We start from the raw sequence: 20,767 nt of genomic DNA on the forward strand, positions 1-20,767 counted from the left end.
GTTCGCTACAGCCCCGCTCATGACAAGCAGTTTCAGACAGCGTGTGTATTTAGCAGGCTATTTTCTCTGAAGCGACTTCCAGTGAACTCTATGTAGTGTTACTAGCCCACACATCTTATTCACCAAGGTGACTTACAATGCTAGATACACTACTTACAATGAGTCATTCATCCATACATCGGTGGAACGCACCCTCTCTGTCACTCGCACACTATGGGTGAACCTGAACAGCATGTCTTTGGACGGTGGAAGGAAACCGGAGCACCCAGAGGAAACCCATGCAGACACGGGGAGAACGTGCAGACTCCACACAGACTAAGCGGGGATCGAACTCATGTCCTCTCATACCACTGTGAGATAGCAGCGCTACTCGCTGTGCCAGCGTGGCAGACGACATCAGAAGTTGTGATCAATTACTTAAATGCACAGATGAAGAGTGTTTTTTCAATCTAGATTTTAAAATGAGGATCAAGGGGAAATTTTTCACAGTAGCAGGAAGAGCGTTTTATAATTCAGGTACCTTGTAGTTTCTGCCACCCACTGTTTTCAGATGGATCTTGGGCACTATGAGCAGATCAGTGTCTTGAGAATGAGAGGTGAAGTTTGGCACAAGAATATCGATGAAACAGGATGGAGCTTAGATCCTTGAAGCGCCTTAAATATTATGAAAAGTATGTTGAAAACACATATATACAGGCCCTAGTCCCAAGTGTAGAGAGCAAAGTATTTGTGAATTTTTCTTGGAGCTAGTCACAGCCCCCGGTATCTGTATTTCAGACCAATGGAAGAGGTGAAATTGTGCAAACAGAGCTTATAGGCAGCAGTGAACTGCATTTGTCAAGCTTGCTGGAGATCAGGGTTGGCTGATTTCAAGCACTAGAATAAGTAACTGCAGTGTTTAATACACAAGTTAGCTTTAAACAGCTTATAACACAAATTCAGTACACCACAACTTTTGTATAATGATGATATAGTCTTGCGTTCAGAAACTCACAATAGTTTTACCTGAAGTTTGGGTTACTTACAGCTCATCCGCTTCATTGCTCTTGTTTAAGGCCTTGAAGTGAAATACTTCTAACAATTTAAATTTAAGCATTTTAAACATGTTCTGGAAGAAAACAAATATTTTAACATCGCTAATAAAATAAACTGTTGCAGAGAACGTTCAAGATTTTAAAGAAGAAATTTTTTAAAAATCTGATTTATAATAATGTTTTTTAAATAAATAAAAAAAAAAATTGCCAACCTTGCTGCAGATGGAAGCCATAAACTATCTTGTCTGTGCCTGCTTCAGAAATATGGTGCTTTCATTAAGACATATTCTTTAGGTGCTGGAAATGAGGCTTTGCAACCAAGGTAATATAGGGTTTTCATCATAGTTCAAGTTTAAAGTGAACTCTTAGATTCATTGCAGGTGATGCAGTGTTGAAATTTAGGCCTGCAGGGTCAGTTGAGGTACTTATGTCGCAGAAACAGAATCTGTTTTATCTGGGTCAAGTCAAGATTATTAGCACCCATCCAGGGCTTTGTTGACAAGACAGTGAGAATGATGATTTGTGGCAAGCATGTCTGATTACCTGAAGGACAGGTAGAGCTGAGTATCAGCATCTAGGGGTGGAAATTAATATTTTTATGGACAATGTCACCTAACAGTGGCATACTGGATTTTGAGTCTGTTGTTTCTGGGACCATCTTCAAGTGTTTTTAATCATACACCATAATCAGATTACCATAAATACTCCTCTAAATCAGTGCTGTCTCCTGTTAAGTATGGAATACCTCTGGGTTCAGTATGGGGCTGCTGCCTTGCCATTTTATCCTGTATTTGCTCTGTATTTCATACAACAGGCTTATTATTTGGTATGGCATTATTTTATTCACTACGTATTATGTCGTTCATTCTACAAATCAAAAAAAAACACTTTTTTTTGGTAACAAAACCAGCTACTGTGTGTTTTTTTTTTTTCCTATTTGCTGTCACATTGACCATTTCAACCAATCTCATTCCTTAAGGTAAATATCACAACTGAAATAACATCTTATTATTGTTGTTATTAATGCATTTAGCTGACTGTTTTCTTCTAAGTGACTTACAGTGATAAGCAACTTATAACGGTTTGTCTGTTTTTTACCACAGAGTATTTTTGCTGGAGCAGTTCAGGCCAAGTACCCAGGCTCAAGGGTATTACTCTACAAGTGGGATTTAGACACTTGTAGCAACCCTACACAGCATTTGTAATAGTATAGTATCAATGTGCTTTGCAGACTGATAGATATAGACAGTGATGTTTTAGCTTTATATCAGAGACATCCAGAGCCAAAATGTCAATATGTCTTTGTCCTGAGGATATCTTGTCTCATACCCCGTACTTGCGGTAGCCTCTGAGCAGCCACAATTTTGCAGTTGTGCAAGCCATTCTGATAGGAAATTAATGAAAATCTAACATTAAATGGTTAGAAGTAATAAATTTGTTACGTAACATATGCTGGTATGATCATTGCCATGTGTAGTAAAAAAAAGAACAAAAAAGAAACCTTTTACTGTAGTATTTTTCTAAATTTTAGATTATCTGACAGCTAATTCCCCCCCCCACAAGAAATATTGGTAATTCAACCCCCTTCATAACAGGAATTTGCCAGACAGCTTGATTTTACTGAACAAATTAACCCATTATGTAAGAAATATGTATATATTTTGTGTTTCCAACATTTCCACATTATGCTGTCCTACAGTGGTGCCACACATCACTGATGCCATCCAGGAGTGGGTGATGCGGCAGGCCAAGATCCCAGTGGACGATGATGGTCTGGGGCCCCAAGTCTGTGTCATTGAGGTACAGCCTCTGTTGTGGGTCTGGAGCACCCACAAAAAATATCTAGATTTTCTGAAAATATGGCTTTGATAGGATAGATTCCAAAGAAGGTGATAGCAGGTATTTCTAGAGGAGAGATTTATTTAGTAGTAGATGTATTTTCATGGTTAGTTGTTAATTTTGACAAAGTTACACTTTTGCTAAGTTATGACTTGGTAACCCATTGTAACAAGTGTTTTGCAGCTGTTTGCAGCAGCTCTTAACGGATAGTTTTAAGTGAATCCGTAAGAATATTTTTAGTATTGAGGGTTTTTTTTTTTTTTTTAAAACAATTTACTATCCTTTCTTTTATTGTAGTGAGAACAATAGTTTGGATTATCTGAAGTGGAAAATGGAGATTTAAAATGAGTTGCGCTAAATAAAGGAGTTCAGTCCTCTTGTGTTTTGATACCAACAAAGGCATACGTGTGCTCTTCACCACAGTAATTTTGGCACCTGGTAGAGTGGTGGTGTTTGTGTCTCCTCAATGTCCTCCTGTCCACAGCTGGGGGGCACGGTGGGAGACATCGAGAGCATGCCCTTCATTGAGGCTTTCCGCCAGTTCCAGTTTAAGGTCAAGAGGGAGAACTTCTGTAACATCCACGTCAGCCTAGTCCCACAGGTGTGTGTTCATGCTCTTGTTGTCATGTGTGTGTGTGTGTGTGTGTGTGTGTGTGTGTGTGTGTGTGTGTGTGTGTGTATATTATATATACTTGTGTGTATGGAAGCATGACAGGCTATAATATTATATAGCCTAGACAGCATAATTATACACACATGTACACACATTGACAGAAGCATATATAATATATGTATCACACACACACATTTAGGCATCCATGCATGAGGAATCCTTCTGTTGACTTTTCCATTGGACTGACTGAATCTTGGCCACAATCTTTCTTTCAACTCTGTCCCAATGAGTTGTTTTTTTCCTACTTTATTTTAGTTCATTTTAACATACTTATTCTCAGTAAAGCACAAATAAATGTGTTTATGTGGATGTGCATATTCCACCAACTTTCGAGGGTACACACACACACACACACACACACACACACACACACACACATTTTCAGAACCGCTTGTCCCATACGGGGTCACGGGGACCCGGAGCCTACCCGGCAACACAGGGCGTAAGGCCGGAGGGGGAGGGGACACACCCAGGACGGGACGCCAGTCCGTAGCAAGGCACCCCAAGCGGGACTCGAACCCCAGACCCACCGGAGAGCAGGACTGTGGTTCAACCCACTGCACCATCGCACCCCCCTTTCGAGGGTAATATCCTTCCAATGACATGTGCCATATCTTAAATATGGCTCATCTTAAAAATGAAGTTTTTTCTTGTCATACATTTCCCAGTGTTGGAGATGGTGTTGTGAATAGCTTTTTTTTGAAGTACAGTGAGACTGTACTACTGAAGTTTTTACATATTGCAATAGTTACACAGACCACCATGTTTTGGCATTTACATGTATTCATTTAGCAGATGCTCTTTTCCCAGGATGAATTAAAATTTAGTCACTAGTTCATTCAAAATATGTCTTTGGACTATGGGAGGAAAATTTGAGGAAACTCATTCAGACTTCAGATGTACTCTATGCAGGGACTGAACTTAGAATCAGTCACACAGCCCTAGCACTGTGAAACACCAGTGCTACCCACTGTGCACCCCATTTATTTATGAGCTGTCTCCTCATATATTTAATGAATTTTCTGCAGCCGTTAAAACCACGTTAGGAGCATATGGAATCTTGATTCAATTTATTTTTATAAAGTGTTCTCATTGGCATGTCACAGAACACTGACAAAAGTTGCAGGAAATACAGGAAACATTGGTACAGGTATAAGATAAATAGCTGTAAAGTAAACCAATTGGCAACTGAGGAAAGGGGGGGGGGGGGGAAAACTCCCAAAGAGAAGAAAAATAAACTTCTGAGTATCACCTTTTGCAGCTTATACCACAACATCACATGCCATCTGTATGATGTATGGTTTTCACACCAATTCTTTCTCCCTCCAGCCCAGTGCCACAGGAGAACAGAAGACAAAACCAACACAAAACAGCGTCCGAGAGCTTAGGGGACTCGGGCTGTCCCCAGATCTTGTGAGTCAGCCTCACACATGTCTTTACCTACTTTTTTATTTTCTTTTCCCATCTGTTTGGGCAGTATCCCACAATCCAAATGTAACTCTTTTTTTTTTTTTTTTTTTTTAATTGGGAATGAATGAATGAATGACAGACACTTTTATGATCGCAGAAGGAAATTTACTTCAGTTTTAGCAGCATACTACGTACACTTACATTTATCTGATGTTTTCCTCTAAAGCGGCTTATAATGTTAAGTTAGTTAGACCCCATCACCCCTACTGGGGTATAGGTCACCAACAAGAGACCTCCAGAGTCCTCTATCCTGTGCCTTATAATGTTAAGCAACATACAAATGTTTGCCAAGTACATGCGGTCCCCGGATTACGAACGGGTTCCATTCCTAAGTCTGTCTTTTAAGTCGGATTTCTCTGTAAGTCGGAACATTTAGGATACGGTTTGTACTGTATGTGACGTCATTTAGTCAAATGTTTGTCTCACTATATAGTATATAGTGTACCTTTCTATGCGTTAATAAAAACATTAAAGAAGCACTTCTGTATAAATTAAAACATCTAATATAACAATACAGTACTAGTAATAATAATACCACAATGTAATAATAATAAATGTAACTATGTACAGTATTTATAATAGAGACATAGAAAAAGAAATGTTACAGCATTATTTATAATATAGAGAGGGGGGAGGAGGGGAGAGAGAGAGTGTGTGTGTGTGGGTATAAAAAAAACATTAAAGAAAGTTTGTTAGCTTTTCCAATGTTTGTTGGCATTTCACCTTTTTCTGATTGCTTTATTATTTCCACTTTAGTTTGTCATGATGGTTTTTGTGTGTGTTATTGGGTTTCATTTTTTTTTGTAAAAACAAGCCAAGTACAGTAACGCACGAGGCACTGTTAACAGCAACGTGGTCTGTGTCATACTAAGTGGGTAGGAGACTGAGGTAGGTGTGTGGACCCAATCGCAGAATCTTTATTGTCGGTACACAAGGGAGCAGGCGTTGGTCAGTCGATGCACAAACATACTGTAGGTCTTGGGGATAATCCAGTGTTGTAGTCAAGGAGGCGATGCAAGTGTTGGGAGGCTTGGATATCAGGAGTAGGAACAAAGGATTGAGGAGAATGATGGACTTCAAGTGGGTTCATTCAAGAGTGCTGGAGAGACGGGTTTCTCAAATGAGATTCTGCAACCAGGTTGTGCTGGTGCAGTTTCTTTATACCTTGCCGCTCTGATTTTGGGCATGTGCGGACATTCGAGGAGATGTCGTGGGCATGACAATCTGACTGAAAAGAACAAAGTCTCTGTCCTACCTCAGGTTCACACGCCCACGAGCTGATGAACTGCTGTAGACATGCAATGTTTTGATCCATGTCGTAAAGTAGTGCTCGTTTATTACAGTCCGTTGTATGTAATTTTTTTTATTTTTAACATAATAGGATTTACATTTATTCATTTAGTAGACGCTTTTCTCCAAAGTGATGTACATCTCGTAGAAAATACAATTTGTGCGTTACATTAGGAGAAAGACATGGTTGCAGACGTGTGATTCTTAAGTACAATTAGTTTCTTTTACCATATACACCGATGTTCATTGTACGGGTAGCTACGTAAAACTATCAGAATATTGGCTATTCCTGATCACCTTCCTGTAATTTTTTTTTGGGGGAGATACATGTAAACATTTATGTGACATTACAGGAGTAGCTGCGTAAAGGATTGATCTGGGCATGATCTTAAAGTTATAGTGCATGAACATTTATACCTTGCATGAACTTAAGAGATCATGGGCAAATTGGGTTTGAAAGAGGTGAATTTAAGACCCTTTTAAATTTGGACAAAGATTCAGCAGTTCTGAGCGAAAGGGGGTGGTCCTTCCACCACAACGGAGCCAGAACCGAGAACTTCCATCTTTACCCTTCGTGTGTGGGATCACCAAGCAGGTAGATGTGGAAGAGTGTAGCAGTCTGGTTGGGGTGTAGCAGATGATCAAGTCTTGTAGATATCTCAGAGTGCGTTTGTAGGCATAAGTTGTAGGTTCGTAACTACAGGTTGTATGTAAGTTGGACTTTCGTAACCCGGGAACTGCCTGTAATTTTACTAAAGCAACTACAGTTGCAGCTGGGATTCAAACCTGTGACCTCTGGGTCCAAAGGCAGCTGCTCTAACTACTATGCTACAAACTGCCCCAACGTACATACACATGTAACCAGACATATAAGAAAGTAGAGAAACAAGTGAAGAGATAGGCAACACAAGAGAGAAGGAGTGAAATGAGATGAGTGCCCTGAGATGGTAGAGTTTGTGGTGAGACATAACTCAGTGCCACTCTGTCATTAAGAGGTCATTTGCACCCCTGGGAATGTGAGGAGCCATTGTAGAACCTGACAGTTGCTGGTACAAATGACTTCTGGTATGTCAAATTTTCATTTTAAATTAAAATGTAGTCTTTGAAATTCTCTAGTCAGTTTAGACAGTTGACTACTATTCATTGCTTTTTGTATGTCAGAACTTCTGCATCCTGTGAAAAGTCTCTGACCTTTAGATTCCCTTATAGCCTCCCTTGCTCTGTTCCTCTTTATGCAATGTTCCCAGAGGGACAGACACACCAGGCACTCATGCTTTTGTTACCGTGTTGTTTTTAGGTTGTTTGCCGCTGCTCCACCCCTCTGGACAACGCGGTCAAAGAGAAGATCTCTATGTTTTGTCATGTAGAGCCTGAACAGGTAAGCATTGTTCTGTCAGACTACTCTGCGCAACTTCATAAAGCACATTGTAGTGCTTACAGAAATGTTCCTGTATATGTGTACAGTTTATATAACTGTTTATATAAACTTTTACTTTCTGAATATGATTATTGCTGACAGTCATTCAGTTGTGAAGTCATACATTCATACAGATTTGGAGGAGTCTGAAAGGCAGATTCACTGCAGACACTGGTTTTGGAAGTGGGTTTGTAGGAAGGAACCAGTATGGTATGACTTGTGACTATTTAATGTCACTCATTGTATAGAGAGAACATGTATATCAGGTGCGTACGGAGAAGTGTAGAAGTGAATCTGGAGTTGTTAGTGGACTGATGAGACCTATTACTGGCTGAGCTCAGTGCTGTCCCTCCACCTTACAGGTGATTTGTGTCCACGATGTCTCTTCCATATACCGTGTACCATTACTGCTGGAGGATCAGGGTGTGGTGGACTACTTCTGCCATCGGCTTCATCTGCCCATTGAAATGAGACCCCGCAAAATGCTCACAAAGTGGAAAGAGATTTCTGATCGGTCAGTACTTTCTGCCCGTTTCGGTTTCTCTCCTTGTGGATATTTTGTCTTGTTTGTTGCTGGCTGAAAATGTGTAGTGTTCATCATTTTGTTGATCACCTACCTTCACAAACATCACTTGTGAGCTGTATGTACAGGCAGTCCCTGGGTTACAAACGGCCAACTTGCGTACAAACTAGTTACAAACCAACCCCTGTAAAACCTACTATATTAAAAATTCAAGTGGCATACAATGATTTGTTGTAATAAACGGGATCTACTTTGCAACGCACATCAAAAAATTTTGCGTCTACAGCGGTTTGTCGGCGCACGTGCCCGAGGTAAGACGAAGACTTCTTTCTTTTCATGGCACCAAAACGTAAATGTGATGCAAATAATGGTGATGCATCAAAGAAAAAGAAAATAATCACGAGGTAAGACACAGATCCTCGCCTCTTTTAGTTTGCCGATCAACCGACCATTCACCCATTCCCGATCACGAGAACACGTCTAGTCCTTTGATTCAGAATAAACGATCCTGCACTTGGGTCCAGCCTCCTGTGTCCTCGTTCATCATGACAGTCGTAACATGTATTATTATCTCTGTCTCTCTCTCTATTATAAATACTGTAGTTACATTTATTATCATTACATTGTATTGTATTATTATTGTATTGTCATGTTAAAGATGTTTTAGTGTATCCAGAAGTGTTTCTTTAATGGTTTTTTTTATGCATAGAAAGGTACACAGTATAGTATATACTAAGAAAAACATTTTACTGACGTCAGACACGAACTTTAAACTGACTCTTCTGATTTATGTCAAAATCTGACTTACGTTTATTCATTTAGGCGCTGTTCTCCGAAGTGACATACACCTCGGAGAAAATACAATTTGTGCATTACATTAGGCGAAAGAGAGACAGTTGTAGATGTGTGCTTAAGTAAACTTCGTTTGTTTGTTTCCACTTTATGCACTGATGTTCATTGCACAAGTAGGTGCAGAAGACTCAGGATAGGCGAATCATGATCACCTTCCTACAAATTTTTTTAATTTTATTTTGACTTCAGTACAGACCTGGGACCAGAACTGGTTCATAATACAGGGACTGCCTGTTGTATGGGAGAGTGTTGAATTAGTCTGGTCGCACACCCCTATGCAAGTTTTTTTTGAAAACAACTAATAAATGCAGCAAATGGACAGGAAAATGTTGGTTTGTTTATGAATTTGTAATGCAAACATTTCTAATCTCTTCTGTCCAATTGTTTTGATTCACTGTGAAGATACTGTGCTTTTTTTTTTTTTTTTTTTTTTGCAAGTAGCTGGAGTTCATCACCTGTAGTTACTAATGTAAATTGCACAGAAAACACCCACATTTACAGGGGACTCTACCTCTTCAGTTGCTCCTTCTGTCACTTTTATCATCCTTCTGTAGGTCTGACCGCCTCCTGGAGCACTGTTCCATTGCCCTGGTGGGGAAGTACACAAAGTTCTCTGACTCCTATGCCTCTGTCATCAAGGCCCTGGAACATTCTGCTCTGGCCATCAACCACAAGCTGGCAGTCAAGGTAATTCTGACACTCAGGTATTTGTGGTTCTGTTCTTTCACATTGTGCATTAGTTTGCTTCCCGTTTTCTTTCCTGGTGGCGTTTGTTACTGTGCCCATATGTTGTTCTTTTACCGCACGATTGGTGATGGGTGAGGGTTTACTGTTCAGCCAAGATCAAGTTGGTCACGTGATCTGGAAGCACATGTGTATTGCTGAGTGTGCCAGTGATTATTGGGTCTATTGTCCTTGTGCTGAAGATCCTTCTCTTCCTCACTCACTTTCCTCCCTCTGCAGTACATTGACTCTGCTGACCTGGAAGCAGCCACACTGCACCAGGAGCCTGTCAAGTACCATGAGGCCTGGCAGAAGCTATGCAGCGCAGAGTGAGTGGGCCTGTTGCCAGGGGCGTGTGTGTTTTTCAGCGCCAGCAGGGTGCTTTAGGTGCTAAAAAGACAACATAGGAGTGTTTTGCTGAGATCTTCCTTTTTACAGTCTTGCTCACCAAAGAAAATTAATGCTTTTCTCCTATAATTTATTTTCAGTGTTCATTGATCCTTGTGTCCAGTGCAGTGACGTTTAGAACTGAGACTTGGACTTTTGTGTGTTTTAAGTGTGTATTTCTTAGCACCTTATGTGGTGAGAAGTTGAGGTTCTGAAGAGCAGCACTTCTGCCTAATCTTTTTGTACCTGCAGCGGTGTCTTGGTGCCTGGAGGTTTTGGGGTACGGGGCACTGAGGGGAAGATTCAGGCAATTAGCTGGGCACGGAAACAGAAAAAGCCCTTTTTAGGTGAGAAACTGCCTCTGTGTCACAAGGACCTGTTCTATCCGATTGTGTGAATGGACACTAGATGTGTCAGATGGAGGCCCAGTGCTCGACTCAGTTTAGAACCAAGAGACACAAGCTGTTGAACTAGTCAATGTTTGCTGAACTTGTAACACAATGTTTATGTAAAATAGTGGACTGGATTTGCAGTTCAGCTCCCTTTATGGAAGTTTAAGTAGGCTACACTGAAAATGGGAAATGCAATACAATTTTGAAAAAATTTTTTTTTTTTTTTTTATTCCCCTCTGTGTATGTTCACCTGTATGCATACACACATGTGCAGGGGTGTGTCTGGGTATGCAGTTGGCTGTGTGTGAGTTTGCCCGCAATGTTCTGGACTGGCAAGGTGAGTGTTGCATCACCAGCCTTTCAAAAAGTTTCATACTATATATCAGTGGTAACATGGGAGGGGAAATGGATGGCTGTGTTCTTTAGCAAAGTGTTGGTTGTAAATGGACTTCATCTGCACTATAAAACATGGCTGTTTCCCTCCAAGATGCCAACTCAACTGAATTTGACCCAGAGTGCAAATACCCTGTAGTAAGTATCCCATGATGCAGTGGCTTCTTTTGTTGGTATTTATTTTTGTAGGTGTTTTTCTCTGTTCAGAATTCTGATAAGTATTTGGTCCTCCGAAGGTGATTGACATGCCGGAGCACAACCCTGGGCAGATGGGAGGCACAATGAGGCTGGGGAAGAGACGCACAATTTTTAAAACGACAAACTCCATACTGCGTAAGTGACAAGATTGCAACTTCAGACTCCAGTGAAAGTGAGTGTAGAGTTGGTTGATGACATCCTCCTTCATATCTGCAGGGAAGCTTTATGGTGATGCTGAATACGTTGACGAAAGGCACAGGCATCGCTTTGAGGTTTGTGTGCTGGACAGCAGCATCCCACCAGTTATTCATGCATCATTCATTCATCAGTTATTAAAACTGGTTCATTTTAAATCTGTCAGTGAGCTGTGAATCCATCAGTTACTAACTTTATTACATGTCTTAAACTAAGACAAAATATTGAATGCACGCTATGTCATTATGTGCCACACTTGGGATAAAAAGGGCTAAACAAAGCATTCTTTGAGTTTCCATGTGGCACTGAGGTTAAATTTGCAAGAAAATGAGTTATGCTTCTGAAGATAAATTGCTGTTTTAGCTACAAAATAGTAGACCTGATTGGACAAAATGTTTGTAAATCTTCAAAATAGCAGTTTTATTCCACAATGAGTTGGTTTATTGAGAGGCTAGGGACCTTGGCTCAAGATGAAGTCCCTGTTTCTGCAGGTGAACCCAGAGCTGAAGCAGCACTTTGAAGAAAAAGGCTTCCGCTTTGTGGGTCAGGACATGGAGGGAGAAAGAATGGAGGTCATTGAGCTGGATGGTCAGTAGTACCCTGCTACTCTAAAGGGGCCCCTCAGAATCACTTTCCTATAGAGAGCCCATGGTCTTAGTGGGTGTAGTGTGGAGCACTGGGAGTAAAGAGCTGTAGCTTGTGCATTTCTTGGTCAGCCTTGACTATGATTGAGTCTTTGATGTTGTTACGATATCAAGCCTAGTGTTTCATGTGGAAAATCAGGTGCTGTAATATTTACGGAAACTTTTTTGTGGATTGGATCTTGACACCTCTCATTTAAAGCATACAAGAGAACATCCAGTAGTGCTGCTAATGATCCTACTTTGCTCTTGATCAGAAATTCTCCTATTATAAAAGTTGACAGCACCCATGTAGATTTTTCTTGTCGACCTATTGGAGTAATTGGCTTATCATCCTCTTGCCTTTTAGTATATGCAGTAATTAGAATACATTTACATCTATTCATTTAACACTTTCCTCCAAAAACGTGTAACATAAACAAGTGTATTTCACTACAGGGAGAGGGTTGCAGACATGTGACTGTCAGCTCTGTTTTTGTTGCTGCACATTACATGTGTAATTTGTAAGCAGCTGAGTCAGATACCAACATCACATCTGCATTTGCTATGATGCAAGTTCACAGAATACTTAGGAGATGTAAAGAGAAGGGAGTCAAAGAGATGAGGTTTGAAGCCCTTCAATGATAAAAAGGATTCAGCAATTCTCAGGCTAACAAATTGTTCATTCCACAATATGAAAACACAATGACATAAATGTATTGCACCATTTCCTTATTAGTGAATGAGATTTCACAAAAGGCTCAACTCTAATCTCTGTACTGTGACATTTCAGACCACTTGTACTTTGTGGGGGTGCAGTACCACCCAGAATTCACCTCCCGCCCCATAAAGCCCTCCCCACCATACTTTGGCCTACTGCTAGCAGCAGCTGGGAAGCTGCAGAGCTACCTGCAGAAAGGCTGCCATCTCTCACCAAGGTAACCCCTGACCCCCAGATGAATTTAACTAGTATACGGTATAAAAATTTAGCATGCTAAATGCCATCCAGCTTGAAATACAGAGAACATGTGATTGTTGGTGCACTGAATTTTGGCTTATGAAAGTGTGAGCTCATCTGTGGTTTATGTACACAGGGATACGTACAGTGATCGCAGTGGCAGCAGCTCCCCAGATTTGGAGATTGCCGAGCTGAAGTTCCCCTCACACTTGCAGGACTGACACTCTTTACTGTCAAGGCACAAAGCTACACTCCCAGCATGTCACCTGGTTCTTAATGTACAGGTATTGAGTGCCACTGCCCTTTTCCTCTCTACCAGGCAGATGCTTATGTTGGGGGGTTAACTGTTGGTGGATGAATGACCATTGTAGGCTATGTAGAATTTCTCCTCTCAGCCCTCTGTGGAAGATGTTTATATTGTACTCATGAAAACAGAACACCAATCAATGGACTTGCTCATAGGTTTAATTTAATGGACAAATGGTTGGGAGGGTGGGCAGAATAGCCTTGTGCCAGGGGGAGTGCAGTGAGGTAAATGATCTTTAGAAAGAAGGGCTGATTTCATCTTGTGTATTTGAACTTTCAGCTACTGCCATCATGGTACAAATCCCAGCTTTGAAGCTGTACCCAGGCCTTGTTTTAAGTATTGTTTTCCTTAAAGGTTCTATGAAATTCCCAAGCTGTTGACTTGTCCTTGAAATTGAGGGTAAGGCCTGTTTTATACATTAGAAGTGGCATTTTTCCATGTAGGGCACAGTTTTGAAAGAAATGCCTTAAAGTACACTAGTCACTACATCAAGTTAGTTAATGACAAATGTAGCTGAAGCATTGTTCACAACTGATGAGCTGCTATACTACTACTAGCTTGTAACAGTGCAAATCAAGTTAAACCACACCCAACTCTGACTAGGTGGCCAACTTCAGTCATTTGTGTGCATTAACTGCTGTCATTTCTTGCACGACTAATTGTCCTATTACCTATTCATTGTGCTAATAATTTCGAGTGCATTTAGGAACAGTTTACATGTTTCCCTTTAGTAACTGTACTATATAGTAAAATCAGACAGTATAGCACATGAAAGATTGAAAGGACCATTCAAATTTTATTAGTACAGGTAATTTACCAGTCTTCACACACACAACTTGCAAACATCTTCCAAGCTCTTACAGAAATCAGGTCGAACAAGGCTTCAAGATGATGTTTAAAGCAGGGTGATACTGGAATTGTAGCAGTGCAACAAAAGATTACCCAAAATTTAACTTAGTGAATACACTGCTTTGTGCTGTACAAGAACTTCTACATTAACAGGACTCCATATGTTCACCCTAAATACTATATTTACCTTGTTCTATTAGATTATACTTGAGTAGTTTACAGCACCACACCAGTATGTCAGAATGGCTTATAAACCAGCAAGAGCAGCAAGTAAGGGTAGTTTCTCTAAAGCTTCCAATTTAAAAAAAAAAAAAAAAATTCTACAAAGCTGAACAGCATTCAGGCAGTACCTGGGTTAAACGTCTGACTTCCGTACAGCCTGTAGTTACGAACCATCCCCTTACCGACCAAAAGTTAGTCACCCTGAAGTAACAAATCAAATAAAAATCATAATTAAGCCCATTATATTAATTCAAATTACATACAATGACTACATTTAATTTAGCTGATGCTTTCTCCAAAGTTACCTAGAAAGTCATTTTACTGATGCAATTAAGGCATCTTAATTGTTACCACAGCTAGAGCCGGGATTCAAACCTGTAACCTTTAGGTCCGAAAGCCCAGCTCTAACCAACATATCAGCTACCAGTTGTACCATTCTAATACAGGATGCTTAACAGTTGCAAAGAATCTGCTGGCAGAGGGTAGTTGAAGGTAGTTCTGTGAATCCTTGATCTGCTCATACCACCATGCTCTGCACCTGAGCTGGGCACAGAAATGATACTTTTAGGTAAACTGCTGGAATTGCAGGATGTTGCCACCCGGATTTAACATTGGGCCTCAGTCCCATATCCGCAAGCTTCATCCAGCTGTCCGCTACTTGTAAATGGGTGTCATCAGTGGCCAGAGTGGACTCTTGCATATAATACAGGTTTACATCTTAATTTCACTCATACACCCAGATACATACCCAAGAAAACTGATGAGGGTCCAGAGAGCAGATCACACTGCAGGCTAGACACATCAAGTCCAGTGACAGAAAGGCTTTTTGAATTTCAGCTGTAAACTGCAAGTCAGTACACAGACTCCATTAGAAGCACTTCAGTTTATACAACTTGTGATCAAAAGTCACCAGGAAAGGAACTCAGTTCCAGCTAAACCTCTCAAAAATTTCAAGGAGCATGAAAGACCTGGGAAGGAATATTCACTGCTGTGTCAATTCAAACAGACTCAAAACCCCTCACTCCCCAGTAAAAGGTTACAAAATCCACCTATTGTTGGGACTCAAGCAACCCACTAGATGTTGGAGAACACACTGACTGTTGTAGACATTGTACAGCCTAAAGTTTCAGACCCTTGGTTCCCCACACTTCTCTAGCATGCCCATCGTGAACCAGAGGCTACAGGCAAACCCTGTTCCTTGGAAAGCATGCAGGCTCTCAACCTAGTGATGTGCAGAGCTACTTAGTGTCACCAATTATGTTTTTCACACCACCATTATAATAAAATCCCATTACACACTGAATGTCCTCAGACTTGCAGTTCTCATTTACTGCTCCAACTTACCAGTGAAAACAGTTTTCCAAGACTTCAGGTTTTAAGGTCCATCAAATCTGCAAGAAGAAGTATATTACAACCTCTAGAAACCTTTGACTCAGGCACAAAAACAGTGTAGGCCTGACTCAGATCTTGAGTACTGATGTTCTCATAAGTGAGCTGTGCTCTCAGTGAGGGCAAGTGTCTCATCATCATCAGGCCTGAACCATTCATCCTGTGGAAGCTTATTTAAAAAGAAAGCACCTAACAAGCAGTTTAAAGGTTAACATGCATACTCAGTCAGCAAGTACACTTGTTTCAAGCCATTTATTTCCTTTGACTGCTGACCAGAACAGTAGAAAACATACCTTTCCCATGCACTCAAACTCTTGGTCATCAACTTTGCATATGTATGACAAAGAAAGCCTTCCACAACTGAAGGCCAATTCCTGCAAGACATCAAGACACCAGGTCAGTATTTAAGCATGCCATGAAAGATTATCACAACTGAAGATGAATGTTCCTTTCCTTTATGTTGCTGAAGCAGCTGCATAACTGAGCAGCAACCATCAAAAAGGGTCCATTTCAGCCCCTCATTGACCACACCTGCTACAAGAAAAACAGGCTCTGCTCCACCAGGGGCCCTGACTATGCCAACAGGCCCAATTCAGCATGATCTCACCTTTCCCAAGGACTGCCAGACACATGGCTCAACATGTCACTTTCAACATACAGCAAAGTCATCTGGCACAAGAAAGAATTAAAAACTGCATTAGCATATAGTTAAGAGTAGTGTGCCGCTATAGCACACATTTTAAAATTTATTCACTTAGTTGACACTTCTCTCCAAAAGTGACTTATTGGGACATCTACAAATTTTTACCCATTTAAACAGATGGGTAATTTTTGAACAAACAATTTACAAAAAATACCTTGCTCATGGGTACTATAGCTGGAAGTGGAATTTCAACCTGCAAGTTTTGGGTCCAAAGGCAGCAGGCTCTAACCACTATGCTACACACTAGTACACAGTGCCTGCCCTTAAAGCAGGAGCTCCACTGGAAGCTGTAGGGTTCATCTGTCCTTCTCCATATTGTTGCTCCTTAGTCACAGGACAACTAAGCAGCGACCGTCGGCAAAAGTGTTTCTTTGGGCTCCTTTTTGACCGCCCCAGCAATGGACAAAGCACTAGGGCGACTTCGATAAGGGCCGTGCTTACTACTTATGCTGCTATCCGTTCATTTTAAAGTCATAAAATTAAAGGAGGCAGCGGGGTTCTTTTGCTGCGTTTACAGACTGCATAAATACATCTATCCGACTATAACTCCTGTGGTAAGGTAACCATTGCACTTTGTTAATGTTACCCTCCCCACCCCCACTCTTAAGGCCCCAGGTTTTAATACCACCTTCTGCCACAGTACCCAAGATCCAAGGTGCAAAATCATAAATTGATACAAATTTGTACTGCAGAGTATTCTAAGTCAGATACCGGGTTCTTACAGATTTTTTAAGAGTGAAATTTAAAAAAAAAAAAAAAAAAAAAAAAAAAAAAGACAAAAGCCAGCCTTGGTGAGTTTAAACAGAGCCCCTTTAACTCACAATATCACACCACAAGACTGGAATCCTCAATATGAATACAAATTATATTTAGTTCATATTTTACATACTTTTAAAATTTTGGTTGTATTTTTGTACATTTGTTGCCAACTGTAGGTTACATGCATCTTTTTGTGGGGGGTTGGGACAAAATGCCAACCCAAATTCCATAGTATGATTTAAAAATATAAACAAACAAAAACATTTTACCTGACTCTTTACTGATTTGCACCAAAATTAAATACATTTTCTCAATTTTTTCCTTACCATACTAAAGACAAGGAAACACCACTTTTTAATGTTACTGTAAACATTTTTTTTTTAAAAAAAAAAAAAAAAACAGGAACAGATAAAGAATGCACATTTGACTGCTCAAACATAAAACAGTCCTGCAAATTGGTCCAACCCTAGACTACAGTTCATGGAAGTGCTTTTAACTCCTTCAGGTTCTCATCCATTTGACACTCCAGTTTCAAGAGAGCCTGCTCTTTTCCTTTAGCAGCTCTTCGAAGTCCATTCAGTTTTGAAATTAAGCCAAGTTCCAAGTTTCTTTGCCTTCTCTGCACTATGATCAGCAGAGGTGAGAACCTGAATATCCTTAGTTATCTTTTTCTTTGCTTTTAGTTCTGCTATCCTCCATCAGTCCAAAGTAATTAATTTAGGCATATGAATTAATTTAGTTTTTTTTACAAATACCAGTTCCCCACGACCCCGTAAGGGACAAGCGGTTCAGAAAACGTGTGTGTGTATTAAACATTTTTTTCTGCATTACATGGCATGGTCCCTTGCATGTCTACTTCATCTGGACTCTACTTTGCATGCATACTTCATTTAACCACCAAACAGCAGTAAAGACAACCATCTAGAAAACCTCTAAGCAGTGAACCCAAATCAAATCGCATATCTTAGCTTTGAAAGCACTAATGCTCTGAATCTGAATGTTGTTATCCATCATACACACATCCTACTAGTATTACAATTACAATAGCGCTGTACAGAATAGCAAAATAACCAATGAGCCCAGAGCCAATTTACTACTCCACACATCTGAATTCTGTGACTAAATTTTCACATATATTATATAAAAGCAGTCACAATTAAATGTTGATTCCATATGAATGATTTTATTTAAAAGGATGAAATTCTTACTAAGAATTAATGGAATATTTCTCTGCTATCTTTTGGAATGGCTGGTGAGGGCTAATTCTCCCATAGCGCACACATCTGTCTTTCTTGTATACGGAGTATCCTAACTGCTTGTCTGCTGTTCCTCGATGCAACCATAGTTGCAATTTATCGTCTTCCAGCCAGTTACCCTTAACATAACAGCGAGACACGTTAACAGAGCTGGACGCGCACCAGGCACAGAGGCGCCAATAAATCAAATGACACGTGACGAGCGTTCCCACCCCCACCCCACACGCGCCACTACAGAGAACACAGCCTCCGGAAATGTAACAAAACAAAATAAAACATAACGACTGGATGGATAGCAGTTTAGTTACATTTACCATTCTGTTTTTTTTTTTTAAATCATTTTCGTACGAACCCTGTTACTGTATATGTATTAGTAAGGGGGGCGGCACAGTAGCGCATCGGGTTAGGCCTATGCCCGCGTTCTGATAAGGCTGGGGTTAGAGTCTGGCCGCATGGGGTGCCTTGCGGCGGACTGGCGTCCCGTCCTGGGTGCGTCCCCTCCTCCTTCAGCCTTGCGCCCTGTTGCCAGGTTAGGCTCCGGCTCGCCGCAACCCCGCTCGGGATAAGTGGGGTCAGTCTGTGTGTGTATATTATACGAAATACAAGCTATCAATTCCGGCATAAAGTTTCTTTACATAAAAACTCAAAGACAGCCACATATCACTGATTCTTTTAGTTTTTCTGTCCCTTTAAATTCTTTCACTTGTACAAGTGACGCCTACCATGCATTAGGTCAAGTTTTATTCAATTTTAATACGGAATATCACGCTGGCTGGAGATGACCAACTGCCATCATAAACCAGACGTACCTTCTGAAAAGGAAATCAAGCTACTACTAGCAACAACCATGCATTAGTAAACTGATTTAAAGGTTTCATTTCCATCTAGAAATGCCGAGTGCCAGTGGGCAGCCACTGACACACAGACCAGAGCAGAGGTTTTTTTTCCTCCCTTGACTTTCAATTGGGTTTTTCTTTTTTTTTGGTTCTTTCCCTCTGTGGCCAGCAGGGATACTTTAGTCTGTAGTTAACAGTCTTTTTTGATTAAGTGTATGTGTTCAGTGTGAGAAGAGTGCTCTATAAAAAATAAATTGAATATCACGTCAGTTCAAGGTTTAAAAAAACATTGAGGTGTAAGGTACAAATATTTGCTTCGAATTTCCACCTAATTCAATAAAAAACGCGTTGATGATAAAGGATGGAAAAACTAAAGGAACCGTCGATACGCACCTTTTTCTAGGTTGCCTCGGAAGTAGAAGAGGGAGAACTTTCCGCGCTTCCCTTTATGTACGATCTGTGGCAGGCTGCGGTGCTTTTTGGGAAATGTAGTTCCTTCATAGATACGTGAAAGTTCGTTTAAAAAAATCTCACACATTGAACTACAATCTACAGTCTGACAAAGACATTACGTGTTTGATTGTAAATTGTATTTTATATAAATACCATTAAACGGCATAATGGCAGAAACAAGGTAAACACTAGCGTTGTGTAATGCGATGAAGCAATTCAACTAATAAAACAGAGAAGTTACAGATTTCATATATACATAATACGGAAATACAGTGATACACTATACACACTGTAATGATGACGTATCATGGTGGAGACTAAGGGGTTGCTCCGCCCCCTCGATGCTGGCTCCCGGGCGCGCAGGCTGATATACTTGGCCGTGTACACCTTTTGTGCCTCGCACGTTTTGGAGATTACTTTAATGTTGTTTATTTTATTGTAAGGACAGCTGTGTGAAATATGTCATCCATAGTTGCCCACAAGATATTAAAAAGAAGAGCTTCCTTTTGTCCGTGTCCATCTGGATTTATATAATTTTACGCCTTTCTGGAATCCACGTGAGGATCTGGGCTAACTCATTAGCTTAGCCGGATCGTTACAACACACACACATTTTCTGAACCGCTTGTCCCATATAGGGTCGCGGGGAGCCAGAGCCTAACCCGGCAACTCAGAGCGTAAGGCTGGAGGGGGAGGGGACATACCCAGGACGGGACGCCAGTCCATCGCAAGGCACCCCAAGCGAGACTCGAACCCCCAGACCCACCAGAGAGCAGGACCCGGTCCAACCCACTGCGCCACCGCGCCCCCCTCACTATACAGCTGGCTTTAAAAAGTAAATCAAACACATCATAAATTAGTACGAATTAAAAACTAGTAACTAAGTAAGGGACGACACCCCCGGAGGTAGTCCAACCAGTGAAAACTCGGACAAAATTAAATATAAAAAAATATAAATCACTCGCAAAAACTATCTCACAAAGCAAGCGATTTAACCTCACTTCCTGGTTTCCAACAGTGTCAGGTATGT

General features: G+C 40.7%; 1 protein-coding gene, 1 long non-coding RNA gene and 3 other non-coding genes across 13 annotated transcripts in view; 1 reads left to right on the forward strand and 4 right to left on the reverse strand.

Moving 5' to 3' along the window:
* The window catches only part of LOC108918049 (CTP synthase 1), a 40,009-nt gene extending 26,370 nt beyond the window's left edge, over positions 1 to 13,639 (forward strand). For all 7 annotated transcript variants that reach the window (XM_018724950.2, XM_018724943.2, XM_018724945.2 and 4 more), the window contains exons 4-18: positions 2,734 to 2,834; positions 3,358 to 3,474; positions 4,876 to 4,959; positions 7,604 to 7,684; positions 8,086 to 8,237; positions 9,653 to 9,785; positions 10,062 to 10,150; positions 10,461 to 10,555; positions 10,875 to 10,937; positions 11,088 to 11,131; positions 11,230 to 11,326; positions 11,408 to 11,463; positions 11,878 to 11,974; positions 12,800 to 12,944; positions 13,101 to 13,639. In XM_018724950.2, the coding sequence (XP_018580466.1) occupies positions 2,734 to 2,834; positions 3,358 to 3,474; positions 4,876 to 4,959; positions 7,604 to 7,684; positions 8,086 to 8,237; positions 9,653 to 9,785; positions 10,062 to 10,150; positions 10,461 to 10,555; positions 10,875 to 10,937; positions 11,088 to 11,131; positions 11,230 to 11,326; positions 11,408 to 11,463; positions 11,878 to 11,974; positions 12,800 to 12,944; positions 13,101 to 13,185 (1,439 nt within the window). In that variant the 3' untranslated portion in view covers positions 13,186 to 13,639. The remainder of the gene's footprint in view (positions 1 to 2,733; positions 2,835 to 3,357; positions 3,475 to 4,875; positions 4,960 to 7,603; positions 7,685 to 8,085; positions 8,238 to 9,652; positions 9,786 to 10,061; positions 10,151 to 10,460; positions 10,556 to 10,874; positions 10,938 to 11,087; positions 11,132 to 11,229; positions 11,327 to 11,407; positions 11,464 to 11,877; positions 11,975 to 12,799; positions 12,945 to 13,100) is intronic.
* Positions 13,640 to 14,042: 403 nt separating this feature from the next.
* Positions 14,043 to 19,984, reverse strand: LOC108918050 (uncharacterized). 3 transcript variants are annotated; one of them, XR_001964825.2, is made up of 6 exons: positions 19,679 to 19,984; positions 16,339 to 16,400; positions 16,025 to 16,105; positions 15,687 to 15,733; positions 15,091 to 15,186; positions 14,043 to 14,885 (listed from the first exon to the last, which is right to left on the reverse strand). It is a non-coding gene; the product is annotated as an uncharacterized LOC108918050 (long non-coding RNA). The 3 variants fall into 3 exon arrangements; XR_001964826.2 differs by lacking the exon at positions 16,339 to 16,400 and having other exon boundaries at positions 19,679 to 19,963; XR_001964824.2 differs by lacking the exon at positions 19,679 to 19,984 and having other exon boundaries at positions 16,339 to 16,517.
* On the reverse strand, positions 15,797 to 15,876 carry LOC114911108 (small nucleolar RNA SNORD103/SNORD85). The gene has a single exon (XR_003797888.1). It is a non-coding gene; the product is annotated as a small nucleolar RNA SNORD103/SNORD85 (small nucleolar RNA).
* On the reverse strand, positions 16,172 to 16,303 carry LOC114911110 (small nucleolar RNA SNORA16B/SNORA16A family). The gene has a single exon (XR_003797890.1). It is a non-coding gene; the product is annotated as a small nucleolar RNA SNORA16B/SNORA16A family (small nucleolar RNA).
* LOC114911109 (small nucleolar RNA SNORA16B/SNORA16A family) lies at positions 16,733 to 16,870 on the reverse strand. Its single transcript, XR_003797889.1, has one exon. It is a non-coding gene; the product is annotated as a small nucleolar RNA SNORA16B/SNORA16A family (small nucleolar RNA).
* Positions 19,985 to 20,767: the final 783 nt, after the last annotated feature.

The sequence above is a fragment of the Scleropages formosus genome, chromosome 8 (genome assembly GCF_900964775.1).
Source record: "Scleropages formosus chromosome 8, fSclFor1.1, whole genome shotgun sequence".
NCBI lineage: Eukaryota > Metazoa > Chordata > Actinopteri > Osteoglossiformes > Osteoglossidae > Scleropages > Scleropages formosus.